Source organism: Bombus flavifrons, chromosome 8 (assembly GCF_040668555.2).
Source record: "Bombus flavifrons isolate JBK064 chromosome 8, iyBomFlav1_principal, whole genome shotgun sequence".
In the NCBI taxonomy this organism is placed as follows: Eukaryota; Metazoa; Arthropoda; class Insecta; order Hymenoptera; family Apidae; genus Bombus; species Bombus flavifrons.
Window position 1 is genome coordinate 13,028,394 of NC_138449.1, and position 17,785 is coordinate 13,046,178.

Sequence of the window (17,785 nt, forward strand, 5' to 3'; positions counted from 1 at the left end):
ACAGAACGTTCGTAACACACACGCGTTACACAATTTATGTAATTTTTAGAGCAGAGTCGTATCAAGCTATCAAGATATAAATTCTTTTTTCTCTTTTCTTTATAAGCGATTGCGAAACGGTATGTGAAACGATAATTAGAATCAGAAGCTCGTTCTTCTAATCAAATAACCGGAAATTCTCTAAGAGACTGCTGTACCGGTTGCTACAGTTTTAAAAAGCTTGAAGAACTAACGATCGGTTAGGAGATGCGCAAGAAGCAAGGCAGCGTTGGTAATCTCGCAACATCGAACAGCGACGCTATGATTAATTCTTCTCATTAATCACAGACCGATCCATCATCATGGTATCTGCGACGTTATTCTTTGACGCCGCTCGAAACGCTGCGAAATCAATCATAATCGGAGTTTAAGAGGATGCTGCTACTTTGTAAAGTCTCTCGAAAAGTCTTCCTGCACGGATTTATCGTGCTGGTATAATCCATATGTATGGGCAAACGCGTTGTCACGTAACTGATTAACAAAGTATCGCATAAACATGATTTTCTAGCATAAACTAGTTCATAAACTTCATAAATAATTTCTTACGATATCTTAATAACTTAAGCCGAGGATGGTACATGTAGCTCGTTAACAGTGCTTTATATCTAGATTTTATTTTTATTTATAATACTGGGCTTAATTATATATATCATTTATAAAAATATTGGACAACCAATCGTTTTATCCAGCCTAATCTAATACCTCATATATAATACGTCATATAAGATATGACTTTATAAGAACATTCGTAGGTTGCTCATGATAGTCGCGAATGTCATGACAGTCACATAGCGGAACGATTACATCGGCAGAGTAAACGTTCAGTTGGAAAATATTTGACGGATTTTATGATACATAAGATATCAGTAAGCGAAATAATTTATCACGACGTGATATTATACAATTTCCAGTTGGAGACTCGCTTTCTTCTGTATACGCTTCCGATAAATGCAGCTTCGAGATAGAATCGACGGCTTCCTCTTCCACTCGAACGATTAACCAACTGCCCTCTTGCTTCACCCTTGACCAATTCTGAAACTTTCCCAACGGATTTCTTGACTGGTATGACTCGCGGTGACCCGCTTCCTCTTCCTCTTCCTCTTCCTCTTCCTCTTCCTTTTCGTCTTCTTTGGAAACTTGTTTCTCACCTACCATGCGTTTCTATCTCGACCGACATCGTATGTAACTGTTTCGAAAAACATCCTCTAACCTTTCATTTCGACAAGGTATCGATAGTTTACGATGTAAAACGAACCATGTCGACGAATATTAAAAGCGAATAACGTAGTAGCTAATAAATATCGTTTCGTCGTATTATTATAAAAAGCAAAATGAATATTCTCGATGATTGTGTATCGGACGATAAATTTACCCATGTCGAGGGTCGATCTGTGAAATCGTCTCCTTGAAACATCAAATAATTAACACGAGGAAGAAACTAGCGATTAATGGAATTTTCTATCTGTGCAGCTCTCTCCGATCGACCAATGTTTGCCGAGCCAATACCGAACGTCACGGTGCCATTGGGGAGAGACGTCAGCTTACCCTGTGTCGTTGAAAACCTCGGTAATTATAAGGTAATTAAATCGAAGAATCAATGCCATATCGTTCTATGCAGTTTCCGAGTTTCGCTAATATATGTACACGTAACTCTCTCTCTCTCTCTCCTTTTCTCTCTCTGCGCCGTCGAAAAGCTTCTTGCGCCGAAGCTCCCTTTACGATTGCAAGAGAACTCGATTCGATTCAACAAGTTCTATCTAAAATTTCTTACATTTTCTTTCGGCTGTTCGTTGTGATCAAACGTTCGGAGATAACGCGTTAAGTACGTAAATGTACGTCTTTGAATTATGAACGTATTTTGCGAAGAACCAGATTCAACGAGATTGAAATTTTTCTAATTAATTTGAATTGAGAGAGCGAGGTACGACGAAAAGTTAAAAATGACGCAACGGGGTGATTCACACACACATAGTCACGATCTCGGTTTGCACTATCGAATTTTCTCTGAAAGCTATCTCGCGAGAAGTGTGCGGTTGAAGCAGAACCTGGCGCTTACGTAAGCGCACGTCAATGGCTCCATTATTACGCAATATCGCGTGTAAATAATAAACGCCGCCGCAGACGTAGTAACATCGCCGCGTTCTAAAATATTTACGCTATCTGCTCCCGATATATCGATTCCCTGGGCCGTCCCTCCAAGGCAAAATATTCGCTGCTGCTGGCGAAACGTTTTGTCGCGGTGTGCACGCTCGAAATACTTTTGTTGCGACGATTTTAAATGGAACGACGCGCACCAAGGAGCCCGTTCGACCGAACTAGAGCTCTGGGTGTCGCCCACTACAACGTGAATAGCGTTTTCAAAAACCGAATAAACACGTGTCACCGTGCAGAATAGGTGGCTTTCAAAGGATGCGAATGATGCTCCTTTCGACGAGCAACTTCCGTCTTCTCGCTTGTCCTGTGCAATTCGATTAACATAATCGAACATATTCGCAGTAGCTGACGAAACTATTTTGCGTCGTCTGGACGGATAAAGTTTTGTAGCGGCACACGAGCGTTGAAAAAGTTGAAACGGAAAATTCAAATCTGAGAGAGATTATTATTATTGTGCCATTGAATAGTAACGTTGTTTTGGTTTACAAAGTCTAGAGGCAAATGAACTCTGAACAGATTGTTATTGCCGTTTCTTGTAATCTTCAGCCAGAGTTACGTAAATAGGAAGATTAACTTTTTGTGGTAACGTTCGTTGGTATAAATGTATGAACGTGCTCCCTATGACAGAGTATTATTACCTTTTCTTCGATCGGCATAGTAACATTGAGCAGACGACGATTACAACTGGCATACATTATCTCTGTATTTGTACTTATACTGATTTTAATACGTCAGACTATTGCGAATTCATGCACTCGTTACATTATTAAATACACCTACACGTTTGATCCATGTCAGTTTCATTCGGATTAATCAAATTATCATGCTCGTACAAGACAAACTTGTGGCCGATTTGGTGCACAGTTGGTTTGAGTTTATTTGTGATCCATCTTTCCAAGCGTTCTTAGAAATAATGCTTTTCAGCATGCTTCTCGTCATTATACTCGACTCATTCCGACTGCCAAGCTATCAACTGTATAGTGATTTTTAACGACAGAAAAAGAGGCTAAGAGACAATTTATTTAGCTTGTAATTAGTTTCCTTTCCTTTGAAGAATCCAACAAGTTCGAGAGACTCGACATGAAACAGATACCGAATGAAAAATATAATCTAAAGAGGAGTCGTCGTTAAAGAACCAATATCAGTAAGAACGAAAGTAGAAATAGCATTACGTTACCTAGCAATCGCCGTTCCTTTCAAGTTACGGAACAGCAGAAAGAGAAGATTAAGAATAAACAGAAAGGGAAATGAGAACGAGAATGGCCGTTCATTTTCTCGGAAACGATCGTTTAAACATCTCTGCTATTATCGCGCGTGTAAAACCACGCCGGAGCAAGATCACCGCGATAATTCATCCGTTGGCCGGCACGCGTAGCCATCGATTAAGGTTATAGAACAGCGGGCAAAGTAAAATAAAAGGGTAGAGATCGGGTGATATAGTAATAAAGAAGATCGGAGAAAAAAGAAAGGACGAGAGATAGAAGGGAGAAAGAAAGCAAAGAAAAAGAATTACGAGAAACGTTTGCATTGGTACACACGATCGCTCATTAGGATAATATTGGTGGAGCGCGTAACGCGTGTTCCGTATTACTCGAGTATTTACCAGTTTCGCGGTCGTAAATCATTAAACGAGGAGAAAGTACAAAAGACGTGGCCTGGTTGAAAGGAGACGGCGAGCAAACGGAAATGTAACGCGGCTCGCGCGCTTTTCTCGTTCGTCCCTTCTTCGGTTTATTCGCTGTCTTTTCCCTATCCTCTCTGACGTTCAATTATGTACTTGCACTGCATCGGGAGATCCCGGAGTTATTAGCATTACCGCGATTCCGACGAATGCTTCCTCTCCCGTTGGCTGGCGTGTCGGTAATTTCCATCGGTTCTTTTCTGCCGTGGACCGCAATCTCCACGATCCAGGGGCGGATTCTTCGACGGTATCTCAGACCAGTTCGATGCCTCCCACCGACCAGCATCGGAGGACCGTTGTTATGCAACCGCCTCCGCCACTGCGCCTCGCCGCCGCTATTGGAAACGCATCAGTTGTCCCGTGGAGGAGCTCGATGTTGGTAACTACGAGGCCAGCCTACGGCAAGATCGACATTACACGCGAACAAACATATCGGCCAGCGGAACCAGCGACCATCCACGAGACGGATCGAGAGGAACCAGCTCCACCGTAGGCTGAAAAACTGGCGAATAAATCGCGGGACCTTTGTCGAGAATAGTGTCCTCTTTATATTCTGTCCATGGAGGAGAGATTATGGAAAATTCTCCTGTGTGTGTACATATATAGAGATAGTAGGTGTATATAGATGGGTATTTTATAGCGTATGTAGGTACGATAGAAACGTTAAGATTGGAAAGTTCTAGGGAGAAATATTTTCAGTAGGGCGTTCGAAACATCGGGATTTCAAAATTGCAACGCGGAATCTGTTTGGTTTTTAAATGCAGAGAACGAGAAGCGCAGACGGTTCGGCGACTGACGCCGTCGCGTTGGTTCGAATTAAATTTTGAAACAGGTAAAGAGTGGCGCGACGGCGGTAAATATTTCGTCAGCCAAGTTTTAAGGGGTCGATGCGATTTTTATTTACGTTTAATTTGATTTCGTGCCAAGCGGATTTTCTCATTACGTTTCACCGAATTCAACATAATTTGAAAACTGGTAGAATTGTATATCATGGTTAATTTGCCCTATGATATCGTAGCAAGTTTTCTGCGTCCGGCAATTTTTCATGCTCTGACTAATTTTATTTAGCGGTCTCTCCACGATTCAAATATATACATAGGGTGCCACAAAATATAGGGGGGCGGGGTTGCTATTCATAGGGTCGATTCTAGAAGTCAAAGCGATAAAGAGGTTCGTGTAAAAGGTCGTCGTTGGAGACTTATCTTCGAACTTACAAACAATTTCATTTTACGCTAGCATTATACCGGCTAATCTTTCTCTCTATCTTGTTTGCGCTTCGTATCTATCATTCTTAAGGTCCATGAAACGAAACAACTGACAGGATAGACGTAAATGTTAATCGTTTCCCCTATATAATTTGTACAAACAGAATTATTTCCACTTACGAAATGTCTTAAAATAGCGATTTCTCGATAATCTTGGTGTACGTTCATAACCTTCGAATCCTCTGAAACGGTTTCGAAACGACGGCCGATTTGCGCTGCCCGCGTAACGTAAGATAACGAAATTTCTCGGTAAATTCAGAGTTTACGATACAACGGCGATTGCGATCTCTTTCTTGTAAAATAGATAGCGCCGGAAAGGCAGATGGGAGAAGATACGCCCGACCGTGGCACGAGGAAGTCGCAAGAGCGATAGTCTCGGCCACGATCCCGTTATCACGAAGAATTTCGCGCAATTACGTGGCCAAGAGATGATTGAGCACCGCTGCGAGGTAGATGGGAGCGGCACGTGTTCCGGGCCGAAACTTGCGCCGCATCCCCGTCTGCATGTCTTCCACGCACGTGCACGTGACTGCACGCGGGAACCCGGAGAAGACATTGCCGGTTGGTTGAAGGCGCTTATTAGTCCGAGCCAATTACGAACGCGAGTTCCTGAACGACAACGTGCCGTACCCGGAAAATTGCCACTCTCGCGCTCGTCCTCTTTCCAACCGGATTCCAAAGGGATTCGAATCCTTCCTTTGTTCGATCCCTTTCAAGGAATCCAACGCAACCGATGGAAATTTGATTTTCAGCCGACGAAGGGACAATTTGCGGTAAAGGGAGAGTTGGGCGCTGAATTTAAAGAATTTCCGTGACAAAGGACACGTATAAGGTTAATTTAATAAGCGAACATCGTGAAAGATCTGACGGATACGTACAAGATTCTTCGTATAAACAAATACATTTTCTACATAGATGTAGTCAGTGGAAAGTAGATACTGTGATACGTGAAATCTCTGTATCGCCACTGATTGGTATTGGATAGATACATGTTTCGTATATATTTCGGTGGACGTGAGATCGATGAAAAAGTACGCAGAGGGAAAGGAGGAGATTGGGAAAGAAGAAAAATCGAGAGAGGATTAGGAGAAGGGAGGAAGGAAGGGAAACGCGAGTGGATTAAAGGGAATGAAAGGAATAATAATTATTCGTCTTTACATCCTTTTCGAGATAAGTGTATATCTACGTTTGCGTCAAAGAAGAGTGAGTAATTATAAATATTATCTATATTAATTAAATTGAATTCAATTATTCGTGTATAATTTCATGCAAGAATTAATACTGCATAGATTAAACTCACTGTATATCCTTCAAATACGTTACAACTTTTAGGACTTTAAATTCTGCAGGGTAAAATAATAATTTTCTCGGATTGAATCAAGATAGTATTAAATGACGAAAGATTTCGAGGTGGCGGAACGTGAGCGGAAATGCAAATTAATATACATCCAGTACCTATCCATTGAACATCATCCTCGTTGAGAGGAAAGGTCTTAGAAAAATCAGATATTACGGCGAAAGTACCTTGGAAGTATAAACGGGAATTAAAGGAATGGTGGACGGTGAATGGTTAATAAGCACGGCGATGATAATTCGTTATACGTAACTCCAGTAACGAGACGAAAGTGTGCGAATTCTTAGAGAAACAACGAACGTTGCAAAGCCGGTAGAAGAATTTTAATAATTCGGCTGATCTATTTTTATGAAGGAAGAGACGAGCGTTACTATGCGGCGACAATAAACTGTAAGCTCATCCGCGTTTACAGCTTCGACCATTATACCGGAGAAACATAAAGATGTTCGCAGCCCTCTACGTTCTAAGAATAAAAATTGAGGCCTTTTCAGTCGATTCCACCCGCGATCGGAACCGATAACTTCACGGAGAAAGACGTTCCCCCGGACGATCGGTGTCATTTTCCTTTTCCTTAAGAAACCATAAATGGACATGTTACCACGAAGGTTGGTAGGTCGATAAATGTCCCACACCGCACGATCGTTCCTCTACCCTTTCAAGAATCTTCGGATCTTTTCTATACTTATATAAATGATGTATTTTCTGTAGAAATAAAGAAAAAGAAAAGAAAAAAGGAAGAAATGAAATTCGCCTGGCACGTTTGCAAAATAATTGTTATATTTTTGTATGATCTAAAACAGAGATCTATTACACGTTTTAAATGGCGAATACTTCGTTTCGATTATTTTACAGATTTTGTGATATTACGATGGTTCTATAAACTTGCAGAGATTAAAATTTGTTCATAGATACATGAGAATCCGCAGCCTAGTTATTGAGCGATCAAAACAATTTTATAGTGGACTATAAAACGTCAGAACTGATTTACAATATCGTAGCGAAATTTGTCCGGTATTAAAAGGTTGCTGATCGATATTGGAGTAAACAAATGGAAACGTTATCTGGAAATTTACTGGGTCGAACGCAGCTCGAAATTTCGCCCGGTATATTTTAACAATTTATTCGATGCCGGTTCGCTTACGTTTCTCCATTCCAGATTAACGTTTCATTAAAGCTCGTTGCTTCACGGTACACGCGGAAACATTATTTTGCGTGATGGAGTACGCTTTTGAACCACGTTCTCCGTTTGCTACCGAATCGAAGGGGTTCGTTACACGTCAGTCGCTATCCCAGCTTTTCCATCGGTATCGTACGATCTACCGATGGGACGCAATTCACGAACGCGTAGTCTGTCCTTTAATCTGTTCCAATAAAATCAATCCGGAAAAATCGTATCGAATCACGATACCTTGCCTGGGCTGGAGAACCACCGCCAGGAACGTATTAACCATTATCGATCCTTCCTCCCGTTCTCCTCGTCGTTCCATCATTGCTCGCCGTTCCACCTATGGCTTTCGATCAAACGTAAAAAGAGAATCTACTTTTCCGCGGTTTCATCAATTTTTTATCCGCGTTCTTCGCCAGCCAACGAGCACGCGTTTGAGTCTGCAGAGACGACGTTGGAACGTTATTTTCGAGAACGAACAGCGAGAAACAATCGGTCTGCCAGTTTTTCCCTCGACTTTGAAATCGTGTATCACCCATTTCACCGATCTAACAGTCTCATTAGATTCGACGTTTCACTGGTACAGTCCCGAGGGGCCGAGTCGACTTCCAGCTCTTTGATCGGAACGCCAGAAAATTCTATTTAACGCCTGCAACGAAGTATCTTCGCTCGTTCCCTATTTAGAATGTTCCAGCCGATACCGAAAGAAACCGTACGACTTTGTCAATTTCCACGAATTTAATTATACCACGAAGCCAGGGAATCACGATGAAACTCTTTCGTTCAAATGAATTTCTACGCTTGGTCCGCTTGTAGAATACTCGGCACGCGTATTCGTTACGTGCTCTTGAGGTACGATGGACGGTAAATTGAAAAAAATGGCTCGCGATATGTACGGTTTCGTAGATTAGGTTGCAAGAAGAGGCAGACGTGCCGCAATTTTGTTCCATTATACTCGTCGGAAATTACAACGCAAGGACGAAATACGCCGAATATGAAGAACGTAGATGGTCGCCTTGTTTGCCATCGATCTTTCATCGTTCGTTATCTTGAATATAAGGAATTCAAATTTTCGAATTCGAATTATAAAAACAATTACAGTTTAACCTTGTTCAGTTATTTTTTCATTTATTAGTTGTCGTATCTGTAGGCGTACGGTATTGTTTAAATTGCAAAAGAAAAGCCGGTAAGCAAAGAATTGATTTAACGCAGAAGAAAAATTCTTTAATAAATAACGCATCTTCATATTCTACGACGAGAAAGAAGGTAAACGATTGTTTCATATAAAATTTGTTGTTCCATATATAGCGATCTTTAATAAGTACGCTGCGATTGTTCATGAATTTATGCAGAAATGTACTGCATATACGTAACATGCAAAAATGTATAAAACATCCAGTAAAGAGAGTGAGTATTCGTTATAATATTAAAGTAAAGTATTCATAATATTTTTAAAGAATGAAATAAATCTCTATTTAATTCTCGTTTCTTTTATTATGTTCACGTGAACGTGAATTTGAATAAACATCCGCAGTCTACTAAAAATATTTTAGAAATATAATGTAATTTAGTTTGGTCCGTCGTATAAACAAGCCATCTTCATTTTGTAAGTATAAAATTAATTTATCATTATACTGGATCTACCAAGTGCTTCGTAACTTATTAACTTTTTCATACTCGATGTTGAATATACGCAGCATCGTGCCCTTTATTTAACTTACTAATCGATTAAACGATAAACGTACTTCTTTTCGGTAAAATCGGTCCCAAATTTTAATACGTCGTGTCCTCTTTACAAAACCAGCTGTAGCAAAACATGTTTCTGTTATTAACGATTAACAAACACAATATTTCTCAGAAGGTAAACGAATTCAGTTCTGGGAAAGTAAATATGTTCTTTATCAATCTTGATATTTTCATAATTACAAGCGCCATCCGAAAAACATGAAACGATATCGCCTTTACTTCCACTTACATTGAACTCCTTATGAATGTATTATCAAGATATTAGAATACAATACGTGTGAGACATGACGAGATCAAAAACATTGAACACGTTGAAACGTGTGTCCATTATTGACAGAACGGAAAGACAAGGGAGGTGAGCTCTTCCGGTAAAAGGGGAAAAAGTGGAGGCGGCACGGTTGCGCGTACTCTGTAATTAGCTAATTAGGAAATGAATTTAATAATTAATTTGCTAACCGAATTACAGCGGTGCGAGCGTGCGTCGTCAGGCGTCGGCGCCACGACGCGCCGACGATTTGGACGTCGCGTGTCGCCGTGAGTCGCTTCTCGTGGTCTGTGAAATTATTTTTAATTACCGCGCCGATAAATCGTCGAGTTACCTCGAGATCCGAAGGAAATAGTGTCAGATCGTGGTACCTCATCCAGGAAATGTATTCTTCGCGACGAAAAACATCAAGTGAGAAGGTAGTGATAACGTTTATCGATTAACGCGAAACTTTCGCGCCAGAGAATAATTCATTTCTCGCCACCTTCCTTCTCCCTCTTTAATCGCGTCCAACATAGAATTTGCTACAATTGATTCTTTCTAGATCCTAGATAAAGTCTATCATCGTCTATTGTACATCTTATCGAATCTTTCTTTATTTAAACATTTTATTTGGATATAAATTTAGACATTTCAGTACTATTGGTCATTTCAAATTACAGATAAGATTGCAGATGTAGCGACACATGAGTCAAAAGACGATGCGAATCGAGAGCGACTCATGTTGTCGTTTTGCCTCGGAACGCGAACACCGCCTTCAAACATAACGATAAACAAACTCCGGGGAAAACAATGTCGCCGCTACGCGCAACCGTCGATCAAAGACGAATTCAAATTTTCCGACTCTCCCCCTGACCAGTATAAATAAACAGACGCGATCGCGAGCCTGTCAGTTATTATCCGAGTTATTATTCGAGTTATCATACGAATTATTATACGAACTATTAACAGCGACTAACGGAGTATACGAGTTATCGAGTTATCCGCAAACAAGTACAAGCGTCTCTCGACAGTATTTATATCGTTTAATTTATTTAATTTATTCCAAATATATTTGACGGGTTGCAACAGCAATCTCTCGTTCTCGTTATTCTATATTCCTCGACACTATCCACCACACAGATGAATGTTAATTTCCTCGAAAAATCTATTTCTAAGCTACGACATTTTCGCTAGAACAGATCGTTTTATTTCGAGAACATGATTTTCTTATAGCTGATATTTTCAAATGTGTAGGTACCTTTAATAATAATGTAATACGAGTATGTACAACCCTAAAATATCCTGTACTTTATCAATCTAGGTACATCCAGAGTTAAAAATAATCATTATCGGCTATATTAAACGCTATTCTCGGCTAAAAAAAGCATATAATACAGATCGAGTGATTCACATGGCGGAAGCAGTGAGTAATAACGCAATAATGACAGTATATAGAAGTTACTATATTACTCATAATAATTATAATAATAATAATAATACAATAATAACTGCGTTATTAATCTATAGATTACACTATTTATTTTATTACAATGTCAAAGCAATTGTTTACGCCTTTCAAGTTTGTTATCAGAGTAGACAGTGGAGGAACTATACGTATAGTTCCCACTGGGATACTGCAAATATCAATACTAATCACATTCCGTAATACATCTTCAACTTTCTCAAGACAATAAGGACGTTCCATCGCGTTTGAGTGAAGCAAAACTTCATCCTTTCAGAGTTCCAATCTTTCCCCTTGATCTCTCCACCAATCAACTTTCCCCTCTGGTCTCCGCTTCTGAACTACGGAAACTCCCTTTACCCACGTCAACGAATCGATTCGCACATTTTAAAGAAGCGTCGAACGACAGGCGGCAAAGGGAATGAGTAAGTTGCTCCCATCTGCTCTACTAGACGACATGTTCGGATTTCTCCAACGACGATCAGCTGTCAGCAGATGTTTCATTCGTAAAAAAAGAAAAGAAGGACGGGGGGAGGAAAATATGCCATAACAACGTTAAGACTAAAAACCGCGGAGAAATATAAAAGCGACCTTGTGGGAAATCAAGTTCGGTCTAATGACTGTGCCGGCAAACGTCGGGAATATTTTCGCAAAGTTGATTAAAACGAGCAACTCCCCTCCTCGACGCTAAACGCCGCGCCGTTGTTGGAATTGCGCGTCGATTCGACCTTCCTCTCCTTTCTCCTTGACTCTATCCGCCACTCCTGCGTTCCCTCTCTCCGTTCTAGCATTCTCTCTCTCCCTCTCTCTCTCTCTTGTTATGTTCTCCAGCCACTCGGTTACTTTTTCTCCCTTCGCCCCATTCCATGCGGTGGTTAATTAAATTCTAGATCGACTGGTCGATTGTTTTAAGAAACTCCGCGTAAACTCCAACGACTATTGCCCCCCTTTCCTGTCCTTCTTCCCTGCCTTTCTTTTTTTATCTTACGCCACGACTTAATTTCGGATGACATTTAAAGAGATCGAGGAACATTCTTGCGGAAACACGAGAAATCGATCGTCCTTTTGCTCTTCTCTTATGTTTCTTTTTCGAAGTACGTGAAGGTGCAAAGTCCGAGATACGATGACTACAATCAGTATTGGACGTACACTCGTACTTTCCAATGAAATATTTTTCTTTCTATCAGATTTTACATTTTTACTTGGTCCGAATTCGTTAGCGCGTAAATACTACAACATACGCGATAGTGTATCAATATTCAGTGTAGCCGCTGTACTTTCATCCAAGAGGTCAGTTTGAACAGCTACGCTGCTCTAAGGAATTCCTCTATCGGAAAAAGGAAAAGAGAAAAACGAAGATCCGCCTGTAACCAGGTTGATGTATTCGCGAGAGTCTTTATTAAAACACATATAACTGAAGTGCGTTTTATCGAAGCTTCGCGGAAAGTATTCTCACGGATGACCACCGGGCCATGGTTTCTAACATTTTTTATAGTTCGCAGTTTGCATCTAAATTAGTATTTCCCAAACCAGCCTCAGTTCCCAAAAGTTCACCATGTTCGTTTCTGACCAACTTCCCCCTGGCTCTTCTCAATTTACTCTTTCTTCTCGTCTTTTCTTCCTCCTCGTTTCTTCTTAACCAACCCTGGGCTGCTGCACTTTCGAATTTCGCCTTGCAGCAACGCGCACCCGTTACAGCCACTGTAACGACTCTCGAACGAGAGCGAACGAGTATCGTTTACGAGGCTGAGAATTTTCTCGGGGGGTTATTACTCGCCGGGAAAAATTTAGAGCCACGCTGTTGATTATCGAGCGTGCGTAAAAAAAGAAGTATGTAGATGGCGAAGAGCAACGGGTTAATGCTAATGTCCTTCCTCGAAAATGCGCCTCATCTTCGTTGCAGATAGGATCTCGGACGACAGCGCTTTAGAATTCTCTTTAACACACCCCTTTCGCTGGAATTCGAATCAAATTCCGAAGGATTTACGAAGAGTCACGCTGGATAACGACGTCTGCTTTCCAAAAGGATGAACGAAGATGTTGCTAAATTCTACACAAGCGTTCTGAGTTTGTCGAACTGAAACCGAGTTCCTTGGCAAGATGATAATTATGTAGGTTATCGACCGGTTCGTATAAATGAACTGAGTAATTGGCTGACATTTACGGCCAAGAGATCACGTTTATATTCAGCTGGAACGTTTCAGCTGGTCAAATGGAGATTCGTTGTGAATGTCAACGGCACGTCGGTATTGTAGACTGTAGACGACTGACGAAGCACGTATTTAAAGCGAGACAAGCGTAGATTCCGTAGAGAGTTTGTAACATTAAGATGGCACGTGACTCGTCCTGCTTCCCAGCTACCAACGACTACGGTCGCCGAGTAATTGCTGTCATTCGAAACTGGACCGTGATGAGACGGGTGAACCGCGTTCCAGATGGTTTCAGGGCATATCATTGACGGTTAATGTTAATCTAAAAGATACAAAATAGTGGCGACCGAATGTTGAAAACACAATGGTCGAAGAAAGTATCGGCACACCGTTGTATTTATTGTACAGCATTTACGTAGTAATTAAATTAGCTCCAAGTACATTAAATTTTGCATCAGTTGATGGTACTTTCTCGTATGACTACGAAAATTTGATACCATGAAAATGAAATATAAAACCTGCGGCGAATATTTTCCGTAGCCACTGTATGTTCTAGCAACGGAACGCGTCTTTAATTACGTTTATTACGTACAAGCCTTGAGTCGGGAGTGGAGCAAGAAGGTTGTAAACGATATTTAAGTGGCGAGAAATTAGATCGGAATCGGTGAACAACTATCGACTCGGTTTTAAAAAAATGTTTCCCGTGAAATTGAAAAAAATTATTTCTCTTCCACTTTTGAAGCGTGTTTTTCCCTCCCTTTTTTTTCATTTTTGACGAGTTGCGTTTATTCCTTTTCCCGTCACCTTTTATCGGTTTTATACGTGCCGGTCATTTCGGAGTACAAAAAAACTCGATTTGGTTGACAGCCGCTGGCACACGAACCCAAAAGTGATCGGGCCAGCACGATGAACGCGTCGATCTATATTGCACTGAATCATCCGCGTGACTGTCGATAGATAGCAACAAGCGCGAGCAGCCTGCACCGTTGATTTCTGTTCAAGATGAAAGTGTCGAATCCTACTCACAGGATAGCCGTTACTGAAAACATCGAACACAAAAGGAGGAACTTTCTAAAAATTGTTTCCAGTTCAAAAAACGTCGACAAATAGTTTGTAAAATATCTCTAAAATTTAGTATCGCTACCTTTACAAACAAAAAAAGGGAGAAACATTGGTGTTTACCAAGAAACTTCCACAAAGGCAATACCCACTTTAAAAAAAAAAAAAAAAAACGAAGAGGCAAAATCGATCGAAGTTTCTTAAACAGGTTGACCGCGACAAAAACTCGCCGCTACCGACATAACGCTTTTTCCTCGCGATATAAAGCGTCAGTTGCCAGTATCGCGGTGGCAGTTGAGCTTGACTTTGAACCAGTGCCAGGGATTTCAATCGAGGCCGCAAGCGGCGCGAGCTTTACCTCGAGATCGTTTAAAGGCCAATATAACGCCGGCAGCTACCTTTGCGCATCAGAGAGCCGGCTCTCGTTTTCTCGATCGAGCGCCATTCAGTTTTCACGATCCATCGCCCGGGATTGCGACCAAATTTTGGTCAGTAACTGTACCTTTGATCCTTTAATAATCGGTTTAGAACGAACGATATTTCGTATGAAATGGTAGCGTAGTAGATGATTAATGAGTTTGAATGATTCATTTGGAAAGGAACGCGGTTAATGACGACGTGATTATAAAGGGAGATGGAGGAGACTACCGGTGGAAGTTTCGATATGATGAAATACGAGGTACGTTGGATGTAAAGAACGACGTATATGACTACACTGGAAACTAAGGATTAACCGATTTCAACTAAGCTTTAATCTTCCTCGATATGGCGTTCCTCCAAGCGGTTGTTAGCTGCCTCGTCTGCGCTCCTTTGATCCTTTCGATAAATTAAATCAACGAATCGAGCCATCCGCTTTGATCGATGTTTAGCGTAGAAACAATTTCCTAGTCGTATGTTTTTAATCTATGTTCGCGTTTCGGAAATTTTCAGACGAAATGCTCAGAGGTGTTTTTAAAAATCGTTGCAATCGAACAAAGTCTTGGTCGGTTGCTTTAATTATTCGCTAAGATCGAGTAGTTTGTGTCTGACTACGAAAGGAACGATTCTACCGAAGCATTCTTTCGAGAACAATTAGCAAAGTTTCAAATTCTGTTGCACGAGTTTGAATCGCCGAATGATCTGCCTCTCGTCGAGTCGCTTAATTCCCCTGGCATGGTACGCTTGTTACGTAATTATGCGAGCAAGTATTCTCCAGGAAAGATAAAAGAAAATAATCAGTGCGACTTGGACAATGTCTTCCGAATAGTTTCCCTTACAAATAGAGGGAACCGTCGCCTCTTGGAGCATTCGACTACTCTCAAATGAGATGAGAAGGGACCAGAAACAGGAAAAAGGAGCGTAGAATCTGTTTATATCTGGCTGGTTTATATTATAAAATCGATCAGAAATCTGTCGTTCTTCGTCACAAAGACGTTCTTCGAATAAATTTCTAATGAACCAGAGCAATGAACCGATCGTGCCACGAGAAAAGAGACACAACTTCGTCCGCGTGACGAAGGTGATTCATCAAAAACAAAGAAGTCGAGAGTTGTTAGAACGTTACCTTCGTACGGGGATACGACTAAATGTATATCGAGAAAGAAAAGCGAAGAAGGAAAGAGGTGGAAAGGCAAAAACAAGGAAAAGTGGCGCTTTCGTGCAACGAAGCGTTCTCGAGCGTTGGCAAGGAAATGAAAAAGAAGAAGTAGCGTGGCAGGAGAGCACGGCGAATGGGAGGGCAGCCAGTTTAACCCAGAAATCCTCGAAAGTGCATAAGCTTTGTCGTGGAATGAGCTTAGTTAGGGGAACGCTAGCTCAGCCGAGCGTAAAATACGGTCATAATAATGTTTGTTCATGTTGAGGTTATTCGATGTGTAAACAGAGAAAACTCGTGGATAAATTGTAAGACAGATGTAGAGTTTTCTTAGAAGTGGTAACTACTTCAACAATTGCCAATTGTCTGATTGAAATTAGATTCGCATCTAATTCAGGTACCCACAGGGCGTTCGACAAGGATGGGGTCCACCCGCCACAGGCCTTAGTCATCTTCACGATGATCATTCCTTTTCTCTTGATCTCCAGATACCCCTTACCAATCCTGATCTGTCCAGTTGCAGGCACGAAGTCCACGAACCGATGCCTGTCCGGAGTCATGTGACTTGTGGCCCCCGAGTCAAGGTAGCTGATCCTGTCCCTTTCCATGTGACTGATAGACGATAAAGCTAACGTAGTGATAAGTCCCTTGGACCTCGATTTGTCTTCTGATTCTCTCTCCCTTTTGTCTCTTTGGTTTTGCTCCTCCTTATCTCCCCTTCCCTCTTGGCAGTGGTACGACATGTGGCCTCGTTTTCCACATTTATAGCACTTCTGATCCTTTGAGTCTCAGTGCTTTGGCCTCGCGCCATCCTTGCTTCGCTGAGGCTTGGGCCTCCACTGTTTCCAAGGCCGCCATTGCGCTGTTCTTCTCGGATGAGTCCGCGGCCGCAACGATCCTTCTTTCTTCGAATAGAAGATCGGACTACACGACCCTCACGGTTAGATCCTTATCGATCCTTGTTGTCCTAAGATATGTTGCGTAATTTGGGTCCGCCACGAGGCCTAACCACTTCAACAGTTCAAAGCATTTCTGATGCAGAGAGGGTTGCCGGCGCAACCCGGCGCTGGCCATCTTTCTCTCTTCGGTTGTTCCCAGCTTGTTCCCCGCATCGGGTTCCGCCACTTGTAGAGCATCCAATGGATCACGACCCATTGACGAGCGGAAATTTGAAAGATTTCGCACGCAAAGTGGTCGCACGAATCGCTCGTTTCTGGCTCGTGTATCAGGAGATTCGATATACCGTTGATGGTTCTTTTGCAAACTATGGATTTCCTCTTAAAGTATTCGAACTATATCGCTACAAGTAAAGTCGAGGCCGCTGAAATTGATACGCGAATTTACTTTTTTTTTACTTGATCGTATGTACCGCTATAAATTGGTGCACGTCTCCTTTCCAAATAAAAATTGCAAGTCCATTTTCTTTGATACAGCCGAAAAACGATTATATCGACTATATCGAGACCAAGTGATCAAGACCAAACCTTCACCGCTAACATATTTAATCGTCTTAAATTTAATCAACTCGGTTATGGCTTTTACTCGGTTTAGTTTCTCAAATAGAAGAAGAAAGAGAGTTTTTGCCTGTATCACTGTAGAAGAAAAGAGACGAAGAAAGATCTGAGAACATTATCCAATTTAATTCGCAGGTGGCGTGGATTCACGTAGGTCGTCAAATGCTCTTGACCATTCACAAACACGTGGTCGTGAAGATACCGAGATTCTCGGTGTCCCACGACAATCAGAAGACCTGGCTGCTTCACATCAACAACGTGCAACAAGACGACCGAGGCTATTATATGTGCCAACTGAACACGAACCCGATGATGAGCCAGGTCGGCTTCCTTCAAGTTGTCGGTGAGCATATTTAATCTTCTTCCATCGACTTAA

The 17,785-nt window shown here is 41.5% G+C and overlaps 1 protein-coding gene across 5 annotated transcripts in view; it reads left to right on the forward strand.

The window, feature by feature from the left end:
* Positions 1 to 17,785, forward strand: part of LOC138182388 (lachesin) — a 253,553-nt gene that overhangs the window by 163,422 nt on the left and 72,346 nt on the right. For 4 of the 5 annotated variants that reach the window (XM_069118181.1, XM_069118185.1, XM_069118182.1 and 1 more), the window contains exons 3-4: positions 1,510 to 1,616; positions 17,545 to 17,752. In XM_069118181.1, coding sequence (XP_068974282.1) covers positions 1,510 to 1,616; positions 17,545 to 17,752 — 315 coding nt within the window. Of the gene's footprint in view, positions 1 to 817; positions 906 to 1,509; positions 1,617 to 17,544; positions 17,753 to 17,785 lie in introns of those variants that run through there. The other variant, XM_069118184.1, reaches the window with a different exon arrangement.